General features: G+C 31.2%; 1 protein-coding gene across 1 annotated transcript; it reads right to left on the reverse strand.

The window, feature by feature from the left end:
- Positions 1–1,156: 1,156 nt before the first annotated feature.
- Positions 1,157–11,348, reverse strand: LOC147802132 (ATP-citrate synthase-like). Its single transcript, XM_087153576.1, has 2 exons — positions 11,183–11,348; positions 1,157–1,490 (listed from the first exon to the last, which is right to left on the reverse strand). Exons 1-2 carry the CDS (start codon positions 11,325–11,327, stop codon positions 1,459–1,461), a joined length of 177 nt encoding a protein of 58 aa, XP_087009702.1. The 5' UTR covers positions 11,328–11,348; the 3' UTR covers positions 1,157–1,458.
- Positions 11,349–11,638: the final 290 nt, after the last annotated feature.

Here is an 11,638-nt window from a genome sequence, read left to right on the forward strand (position 1 = left end):
ATTCTGTTCATGCCAGAAAGAAATTAACCGATATGTATGGAGAAGATGTGTTGACAGTACGCCAGTGCCAGAACTGGTTTGCAAAATTTCGATCCGGCAATTTTGATGTCGAGATGCACCTTATTCTAGAAGGCCGGTAGGAGCTAATAAGACACGATAAAGGCATTAGTTGATGCAAATCGGCGAATAACAACACATGGGATTGGTGAGAGGTTAAATTTAGCGAATTCAACTGTTTATGACCACTTGAAAGGCTCGATATAGGGATTCTTCATGTTCTCACAGAGAGAAATTTGTGTCGTAGCGTGGACGTCACCAATTCACTTCTCAAACGTCACGAAAATGATCTATTTTTGAAGAGCATCATTACTGGGGACGAAAAATGGCTTGTCCATAACAATGTCAAACACAAGAGATCATTGAGCAAAAAAGATGAATCGGCTCAAAGCATTTCGAAAACCAATATCCATCAAAAAAAGTGATGCTGTCTGTTTGGTGGGGTTTTAAAGGAATAGTTTTTTTTGGAGCTTTTACCGGATAACACAACAATTAATTTGGAAGTCTACTGTAGTCAGCTGGACAAACTGAAAGATGAACTTCAACAGAAAAGGCCAGAATTAGTCAGTAGAAAAAGTATAGTGTTCCACCAGGAAAATGCGAGATCTCATACAAGTTTGGTCACTCGCCAAAAGCTTTTACACCTAGAATGGGATGCACTGCCACACCAACCATATTCTCCAGATCTGACGTCTTCGGATTGTTATTTGTTCCGGTCACTTCAAAATTGTTTGGACTGTAAAACATTTACTTCAAATGAAGAGGTCAAAAATCACCTTCTTCTGATTGCAGTGTGGTCTATTTGATTCCTGTGCAATCCATTCCAGTGAATATCTTTGTGTTTAAAATAACTTCCACCAATAACAAAGTCGTTCATTTCACAAAAGGATACAAAAAGTTAGTTTTCGTTTCTTTCTCCTGTCGCTGCATTTCCTACACAGCATTTGTTTTCTGACAATCTCTTTCTAATTTTTGCATTATGATCTCCCATTAAGATTTTTACATCTTGCTTTGGTAACTTATTTACTACACATTGCAATTGCTCGTAAATTCGTTCTTTTTCTTCATCTTCACAATCCTTTGTCTGAGAACCAACTTGTCAGACTGATGATATGATATATTTGGAATAAAATCTTGCTCTGCTAATTCTATCACTTATTAGTTCCCATTCAATTAAGCTTTTCGCTGTTTCTTCTCTTAGTATGTATCCAATACCTTTTCCATGTCTTTCATCAGTACCAGAATAAAGGACTGCATTGCCGTTTCCTGTCTTGAATTTCTCAAATCCTTTCTATCCAAGATCCAAGAATATCTAGGTTATATCACTCCACTTCTAGGGCTGCCTTATTTCGTCTTTCCATACTGATACAAAGCTTTTACATTCTTGGTCCGACACAATGTTTAGTTCTCGGCATCATCAGTGAGCTCCTCCACTGCAATTTAAAATTGGTTTTAAAAATATTGCTTTCAAAATTCGAAAAAAAAATTCGCAAGATATGATCATTTAAATTAGTTTTATTTGTACTGAGCATGCGTGAAAAAGTTTTAAAATTATGCTTTCATTATTTTGTAGTGAATTGAATTTTGCAACTAATGGAAGAAATCTGATATAAATATTTTAAAAGCAGGATAAAGTTTCAAGCAATTTTCTAAGTAGATTTTGTACTTCCTAAAAGACAGCTCGAAAAATTCAGGACTTTTTACGAACAAATTTCACTGCCTCATAATAAATGGACAGCAATGACGAAATTTAATATAAGAAAAATCCCTTATCGTTTTAAACTTTCTTTAAAAAATTGCAAACACTACTATGAAAATTGCTTCAAACTTTCTACATTTTCGAAGTATTTAAATTAAACTCTATTTTTGTATTTATTTATTCATTCTTCTGGTTGTTCATTTTGACATCAAGTCAAGCAAGATTATATAAAACGAAGATTTTGAGTGAGGTGAATACTTTTTTACAATAGGTAATTGTAAAGTAAAGAAAAAGGGAAATGAATTTACACAAAAAACAGTTAATTGAATGAAAAAACAGTTAATTGAAATAATTTTTAAATAAAATTAATTTTCGAAAAAAAATTGCACTCAATTTTAAAAGAAAAATAAATCATTCAGCACATCAAATTTTAGCACTAAAGTTACGGACATTGAAAAGAACTGAAAGTTTTAACCAAATGATCGAAAAATTCTGCATTTTTTACAACAAATTTAATAGTTGATAATTCTCGAACTTTCTTTTATTGCTTAGCACTCCTTGCACATTTGAGTTTTCTTATTTTAATTTTTTTAGTTAATTTGCAGCAAATTTAAACTTAAAGTTAGATGGAACATCTGAAACAGAGGTGACAGTAGCTGTCACGATATTTCTAATATAAAAGATATTTGTAGTGAACTATTATTTCTGACACTTTATGTCATTAAACAGCACACTAGATAGCAAATGTAATAATTTTTCAGTTGTCACAGTTTTTAAAAATCGGGTATAGTTTTTAAAAACAGCTGAACATACTTAAATAATGCTATAATAATTTAAATAGTTTAGTATAGCTGAGATATCAAGGTTAAATATCCCATAGATTACGCTTTCAGTGGTCACCATTTTTTAAAAAACAAAAATAAGAAACAAAAATCCTTGAGGATGAAGAATAGTTCATTGTGTATTTCACGCGCGTGCTAAACGACATAGTTGACAGCAGTATTTATGGAAATTTCCAAATGTGAGTATGATAATTATCGAAAGTTGGTACTTTTGTTTATAAGAGATAAGTGTGAAGTTCAGTGTTATTTTCTATATATTTAGTGTTATATTTTTGCATTTGATATTTACTGCATTTTATTGATTGCAAAAAATAAATTTTCAACCATTTAAGTTTAAATATAATATTTGGGTATTGTGAGTTGATTGGTTTCATAAGAATTAAATTAACATGATAAATAGTTCATTGATTTTAAACAAATTAATATGTTGTATTCAATTATAATTTTACATTTTTAAAATTTATTTCATATTCAATGTGCCTCATTATCAATTTTATATAGATAACTGTTTTGTTATGAAGGCATTTTCATTCGGCAAAACCTAATTATTTGTCTGTATTTTTTATTGTATTTCATTTTAATGCGCACTGGAGCCCAAGCAATGGCTGACGGTAAAAATTTTAACCTATACATTCAAGCCTTTTCTGGAGATGAATCTATTGCTTGGTTTCTGGAGCAGATTTGCCAGATGAAAACATTGTTCGGCTGGTCGGAGGAGGTTGCTTTACTTTTTTTGAAAGGAAAACTACAGGGTGTTGCTCAAGATTTTGTGGCCAATAATCCTAAATTCATAAATGCTAATTTTGAGTTAACGTGTAAATTGCTCAAAGAATTTTTCCAAAACGATGCGAACCCTACTAGTAATCTGATAACACTTAATAGTATGTTTTTGCTGCCAGGTGAATCGATTCGAAGTTTCGCACATAGAATCGAGTCCCTGGTTGCAAAAACATTTACTTCAGTAAATGATAATAAGGTATTAAGCCAGATCAAAGCCCTCCAGCTGATCAATGGCCTACCCAATGAAATGAAAGAGTCATTGGCTTTAGAGGATTCCAGTGATTTTGAGTCTCTGGTAACCAAAGCCAATAAGCTAGCTATGGCAAAAGCCACCGTTCAAGTACTAAATTCACATACTACTACAAATAAATTAGATAATGATACTTTAAAGAGGCTAGAAAGCCAAATACAAACCTTAACATTAAAAGTACAGGAAATTTCCTGCCAATATTGCTCAAAGCCACATGCGTTGGCCAATTGTGAAGAGTTTAAATTATCACTAACCCGACCAAAAAAGGCTTCACATATGCCTAGACAGGAAAGTTTAAACTATTTAGATAACACCCATCAAAAATCACAGCAACCAATAATTTGTCATTATTGTAACAAAAGAAGTCACATTATGGCCCATTGTAGATTATATTTGGCAACTGTTCGTCCCACTAATTATCCACAATATGTGACCCCTCGTTTCCCTCATTACAATTATCCCAATAGATGTGATAGATTTCAAAATTCTAATTCACAAAGGTATAATGCAAGGCAATTTAACAATCAAGCGAGATATAATTCTGAACAAACTATGCCCAAATCTACCTACAAGAGTCATTTAAACTTAAGACGAGGCCATTAAAGGGTGGCATAATGTCCTCACTCACACGTACAAGTTCATCCAAGCAAATACTTAATCAATACTTAAATTCTAAGATGAATTCTGAACAATTTGATACGGTTAGAGATTATTTTAATAGTTTTAATGCAGAATCTAAATTAATTTATATCAATAATGTTTATACCAGTAAGAATTTACCCATAATAGATATTAAGTTCGGCAATCAATATTTTAAATATTTATTGGATTCAGGTTCAAGCATTTCACTCATGGCAAAAGATGTATACTCAGCAATAAAGAACTATAACAAAACTAAACTTCTTTCGAGCAATGTTCAAATTAGAACTGTAAATTCAGAGTTAAAATTTTTGTATTGCTCTGAGATTTCTTTTAAAATTGATAAGCAACATTTTAAAAACCCTTTTTATATTTCTGAATTTGCACATGGCAATTTTGATGCTATATTGGGCTATGACTTTATTTCCAAACATGATATTAAAATTTTACCCCATAAAAATGTTGCTGTTTTTCAAAATTTTAAAGTTAAATTAACTGAAAAATGTGATACACTTTGTAATTCAATTGTTGACTCTAAGGCAATTGTAAATAGGAAATTAGTAATTGAACCAAAACAATCAGCTCAAATAGCTTTAAAAATTAAAAATTTTAATGATAAAGACAAAACCTTCTTATTTGAACCCACTTTTAAAAATGCAAATATTGAAATATTTCCCTCTTTACATAATTGTGACAAATCTAAATTTATTACTGTTGTTAAAAATATTGGCGAACAAACTATCCATATAAACAAAGACACTAACTTAGGCAATATTTTCTTTAATCCTGAATTTGAAGAGAATTCTTCTCAGGAAATTATTCATAATTTAGAAGAAGATATGGAATTTTGTAATTTGATATCTGCTACACAAGAGATTTTGGATTTGAGGAAAATTGAATTAAATAAAGAGGATTTTGACCTTGCCCATTTACCATCTGATAGGCAAGAAAAATTATTGCAATTGTGTACTTCAAGATATGCTGCTTTTTCAAAATCCCTTAAAACTTTAGGGCGCTCAGATATTATTAAACCTCAAATTAAGTTTAAATCAAAAAATCCTATGAAGTGCCAACCATTTACAATTCCCTATGCCATACAAGATCAAGTAAGAACAGACTTAATGGAATTAGTTGAAGCAGGCATAATAGAACGAAATATTTTTTCTTGGTCTTGCCCTTTAATTGTAGTTAAGAAAAGATCTAATCCTAAAGACCCTAATGCACCTACTAAATTTAGTCTAGCCCTTGACCTGCGTTTAATAAATACTATAATAGATTCGGCAACTTATCCCTTACCCCGCATTTCTACTATAATTAATGAAGTATCACAATTCCAATTTTTTTCTACCATGGACATGCCCCATGCATATCAACAATTAAATATTTTAGAGAATCTTAAAGATATTCTCACATTTACCACACCTTTCGGAACTTTTGGTAGCAAAAGACTGGTTTATGGCTTAAAAACAGCTGCCAGTATATTTCAAGCTATGATAGACACTATCATAGATGAATTAAAGAATTTAGGAATCACTGGCATATTTTCATATCAGGATGATATAATTATAGGAGCTAATTCATTTGAAGATATGTCGAAAAAAATTCAAGCAGTGTTAGATATTTTTATTAAGTACAACTTAACTTTATCCCCTAGTAAATCTGAATTCTTTAAAAACTAATACTAATTATTTAGGATTTAATATTTCCCATAAAATTGTTAAACCTATTTCCACTAACATTGCAAAAATAATGAAATTTGAACCACCTAAAAATCATGACCAAGTTAAATCGTTTTTAGGAGTCTGTGGCTTCTACCGCCTCCTAATTCCCAAATATGCAGAGATAACTGATATTTTATGTAAACTCAGTGCTAGTAAATCAAAATTTGTATGGACGAAAGAACATCAAGATGCCTTTGAATCTCTTCAGCAAATATTTTTTTCCGAACCTTTTGTCAATTTCCCTCAATGGGATAAACCTTTCCTCTTGAACACTGATGCCAGTCAACAGGCAATTTCAGGTGTTCTTTTACAGGAATTTGATGGTGTCCTTCATCCCATCTCATATTATAGTAGAGCACTTTCTAAGGCGGAACAAAATTATCCGGCAATTAAATTAGAACTCTATGCCATTCATAAATCTGTAACATCTTTTAAGGAGTATCTTTACAACCGAAAATTTACAATTTTAACAGACTCCAAGCCCTTACTCCATTATAAGAAAATTACTTCAGCTGGAAATTTAATTACTCGTTGGCTACTAGAACTGTCCGAATATTCCTTTGAAATGAAATATATTCCTGGAAAAATTAATTTTCTTTCTGATTACTTTTCTTGAAGAGAAAATTCAAGTAATTGTGCTCCTGCCTTACAGTCCCAAAATAATGAGCTAATACTTCCTTTTGTTGATCAAGATATAGAATTGGAAGCTGTAAATATTATTCAAAAACAGGACCCTCAAAATGAAATATCTAACAACACCTTTTATGAAGAGCAAAGAAAAGATCCAAATATAAATGAAATTGTTGATCTGCTTGAGTCACCGTCTTTAATTAATGCACATAAAGTTAAAAATTTTATTATTGATCCTGATACTAAACTATTAATGTTTATTGCAAACAAAAAAAGATTAGTTAAGTTAATTGTTGTTCCAAAATCATTACAGAGTAAGGTATTAAAAATTAGTCATATCTCACATTTTGGCTTAAAGAAAACATATGAAATTGTTCAAAAAAATTTCTTTTGGAAAAATATGTATAATGATACAAGAAACTTTGTTTTATCTTGTGACTCATGCATACGCAGCAAATCCTACAACATTCCCAAAGCACCTTTACAGAATGTTCCCATCCCTAAAGTCACAGGAGAATTTATTTCAATTGATATAGTGGGCCCCATTAAAAATTGTGGTTATGCATTAACCGTTTTGGATAATTTTTCCAAATTTCTGACTTTATACCCTTTAAGAAATTTAACTACCGAGACTGTATCACAACATCTAATTGAATATATCTCGATACATGGTAGACCAGCCATGATTTTGACAGATTTAGGCACACAGTTTAATTCAGAGGTATTTCATTGCATCAATAAAACTTTAGGTATATTTTTGACCTATACTTCTTCTAAACACCCACAAGCTAATGGTGCCACCGAATCTTTGAATCGTGCCATTAAATCATTCATTTTGACTTTGCACGAAGCAGGTGTATCGTTTAAGAATTCATTACTTATTCATCAAAATTTGTACAATAATGCTGTTCATCCCAGCACTAGTTTTGAACTCGTATATTTACATTTTGGTGGATGCCCTCCCACTATGTTCGATACTTTTGATCCAAATGTAGAACCTCAACAACTTGACAAGGCTTCCTTTAGTCAAAATTTCATATCAGATTTAAGGATAACTTATGATATAGCATTTAATAAACTGAAAGAGCAGCAGATCTTACAAAAACAAATGCAAAAGGCTAAACTTCGAAACTTTAATGTAAACGATATTGTGTACATGAGATCGAATGATACTTTTAAACCGAAATTTTTGGGCCCTTATGTTATAGTAAAGAAGCAAAGTGATGTAAATTTTAAGATTAGACCTTTAGACACACCTTCTCATAAAGGTTTTTAATACATAATGATAGATTAAGACTTGCACCCCGCCAACTTTCTCATTTAGATCTTAATTATTCCAGGAGCCCACCAATTAATAATCCACTTCATGGATATAACCTTCGGTTATGATAAGATAAATATAATTTTAATAGATAATGCTGTCATATGAAATTCCATGTTTTGGTTAATTAGCTAAGTTAGTAAATAAATAAGTAATTAAGGGTTATTTTCGTGTGAAATATTGTTAGTTTCTATTGCTGGCAATAGTGAACAGGTGCGCAACTGTTCTTTACATAACTATATTTTAATTTGAAAATGATGTGTTTTTATATATATATATATATATATATATATATATATATATATATATATATATATTATGGGTGACAGCAATACTTTCTTGGGCGTGGCTGTGTGGACATTATCAAACTCTGTACAATATCAAACTCAATTAACGTTATATAACTATTTCATTTAACAGTATTGAATAGTAAGGAATTAAAATTAAATTTAACTTTTATTTTCAAAAAAAATAAATAAATAAAATTTATGGTAATAATTTCTTGTTTAAAATACGTACAATTACTAAGTACTGATGTATTCCACTGAGTCGATTTTTCTCAATTTAACAATTGGATATTTTTTAACAGGGTTTTCAAATGGCAAAGATATCAAAATTTTTCAATGTTGATATAATTGCATATTTATTTTTACTGTATATGATATGTTAAGGATATGTATACCATGATTTATTGAATTTATTTAATATGATTTGTTGATCATTTGTTGAAATGATCATACTTGTTTTTATAAGGAATGAAAATGTTTTACATGTACATAATTTACAGGGTCATTCTCATTTTTACGAGTGATATTTCTCTTAGAATTGGTAATTTTTACATACATGAAGAAAAATGTTTGTATTTTACAAACAAATTAAAATTTTAGGGTCTTAAGAGAAAATTGAATATCACAATTGAATTTTGATTATCACACTGAATACTCACACTTATTCACCTTTTTGGTTATATTTATTTATCCAAGTTTTTTTTCTCATTTATTTTAGCTACATAATTACAAACATTTAATAATGGTAGTCATAATTACTAATGCATAAGCATTTTATAGTTGACTTTCTTGTCATGAGTCTTAGGATTTCTTTATCGAAATTAACATTCGTCAAAAGAAAAAAGAAGAAAAAATTTTCTTTTGTGGAATTAACATTTTTCCCAGGTTTTTAGAGTTATTCCATAAAGTGACAAAAATGGTATTTGAATGACTATATGAATGACTATATGACTATATGACTATTGAATGACTATCTTTTGGAGATAGACCAGCATTCCCCGTGGATATATGACGTGTGTAGCCAGTGGCGTACGCGGAATTTTTTCAAGGGGGGTGTTCATAATTTTCTGAAACTACTAAAAGAAATTCGAGTATGTAATAAAGCACTATAATTTCCCTAATTTAGACAGCTAACAATTTTGACTTCTTATTCAGACAGCATTGTTTAGTTAAATTTTGATTTGATTTTTTAAGTTTAAGAACTAAGGTGTAATATTTTCTCGCATTTAATATCTTCTGAAAAAAGTCCAATGTCATATGGGTGGGAAGTAACACTTTGAGGGCAACTTTCACATTCATCAGATCGTTTTCTTCAACGGAAGTATCACATTTCTGTTCAATAGAAAAACTTACATTGGTACCAGATGCTGCCACCTCACTAATTTCAGGTCGTGATTTTTTCTCAAAATGATTAAAAATTGTTAAATTCTTGTGTTTTGGTATCCTAGCAACAGCAAATAGAAGAACAGCAAATATATACATATATTTATTTGCATAGATATATCCGCTATGCTACGATCTCAAAGTTTCCAGCTGGAATGAATAACTTCAACGAGCACAGTATCTCCAATGGTATTGTTACTGATTTCTTCACTAGTCGAAATAGTGGCGGCGACGGGTTCGGCGAGTGAATTAACTTTTTGTTAAGACAAAACGAAACAGATTTAGCGACGAGCTCCGAAAGACAAGCGGCAGAGATAACTCTTAGTCTGACAACTAACTCCACTGTACTCCGTCCCCCCTTTTATATAATTTTTCACCGCATCTCCAAAATTCTCGAATTGTCTCAAAGACGACAGAACGTCTAGGATTCCAGAATCATCGCGTAAAGACCTCGCGAATGCCTGCCAATCTCGAAAACTATCGTAAATGGAAGGACAGAAAGGAACCAGCCCGTAACAGTATCACGCGAATTTGGTTTCAAAAGTACAGCTCTCTTATAGTAAATGTTTGTTCAGTATTTTGAGAAATACCGTGAGAAAAAAAAAAGTAGGCATAAGGCAAATAAAAATATATAGTCTTAAAAAATAATGGCCCGCATAATTTCTACTGAAATTTTTATTTTTGCCATTTTGTCTGAGCTCAAGGGGGGTGTTTAAACCCCTAAACCCCTCCCTTTCGCACGCCCCTGTGTGTAGCAGCTTCCTTTTTGAGCTGCGTTTTTTTCCCCCTGTGTGCTCCACGCCGTTATAATTCATCTTAAGTTTATTCCTTTCTTAACTCCATAAATTTAACATATAGCAAGTCATCTATTTCGAGAATTTTACTATTTTCTAAAATATGATATTAAAATAAATTTATACTCCCTGGAGCACACAGGAAGGACATAGTCCACGTGTTGAACTTGATAACGCCTCGTCCTATAATCCATGAACTTCACTTAAAAATATATGATGTACTTCACTTGAAAATGTGACGATTAAATAAAAGTATCTATGGTGTAGTTGATGTCTAGAAGTCTTAGCTATGCCACCCTGAAATATCTCCCATAAGAAGTAAGTTAATCGCTGTTCATGATCGACGCAAAAGACGAGGAACCACCTGCCCTGGCGAGCAACATCTACTCTCCAATATGCTCAACAACATGAAATATATATATATATATATATATATATATATATATATATATATATATATATGGGAGGGGGGAAAGAAACTTACCGAATGAAAGAGTAAATATACACATTTTATAGAGTAATATAAATTTGAATTAAATATTTCAATTAAAGAAATTTCATAATGTTTAAACAAAAACCAAATTTAAAAAAAAATATTTTTATTGTGTTCCTGTGGGCTGCATGTGGCCCGCTGAAACCAGGTTGTGCACCCTTACTGTAAAATGATATTTTGAAAGACATAATAAAATTATATTTCTTATTTTCCTTTTAACCTGAAATTTATTTCAATCACTTTGAAAAACACATTTTTCTAAGTTAAAAGATAAAGTAAAACACACCAGGTATGAGTGTTTCTCTATGCCCCCAATAAAACTTTTGCTTGTGATCTCCGGTAAAGGGATAAACCATGGCTGCCACTGAACACTCCTTTCTGGAACACATATAATCAAAGTCAAGCATTCCTTGAAAGGCTCGAGTCTGCATACTCCCACGTAATAGCTCTTGTACCCTTTAAAAAAAAAGAGAATCTATAGAAAACACTAAAATAAATTGAAAAAGTGAGTTAGTAAAAGTTGCCAACGCATTATCCTTAAAAAAAAACTTCTTAACGGTTGATGTAATGGAGCATAAAAAAACCTAAGAAAATGTGGCTAAAAATGCTTCAAAAAATTAGCAAAACTATAGATTTTGCTGACTGACTTGTGAGTATGGTTGATTTTGAGATATCATGACTTAATTAACAATTAGCCCTAAATAATTTGCATATTTCAGGTTAACCCTAGGAACCATTAAGA

The sequence above is a fragment of the Parasteatoda tepidariorum genome, chromosome 10, assembly GCF_982258835.1.
Source record: "Parasteatoda tepidariorum strain Cologne lab strain chromosome 10, Ptep-v5.0, whole genome shotgun sequence".
Classification (NCBI taxonomy): Eukaryota; Metazoa; Arthropoda; class Arachnida; order Araneae; family Theridiidae; genus Parasteatoda; species Parasteatoda tepidariorum.

What these genes read in the sequence shown, in the direction of transcription:
- LOC147802132 (XM_087153576.1), bottom strand. Translation starts at nt 11,327, where the DNA reads ATGCAGACTCGAGCCTTTCAAGGAATGCTTGACTTTGATTATATGTGT. An exon ending in TAGAGAAACACTCATACCTG is followed by an intron (nt 1,491 to 11,182) that starts GTGTGTTTTACT and finishes TTTAAATTGCAG; the next exon opens with TGGAGGAGCTCACTGATGAT.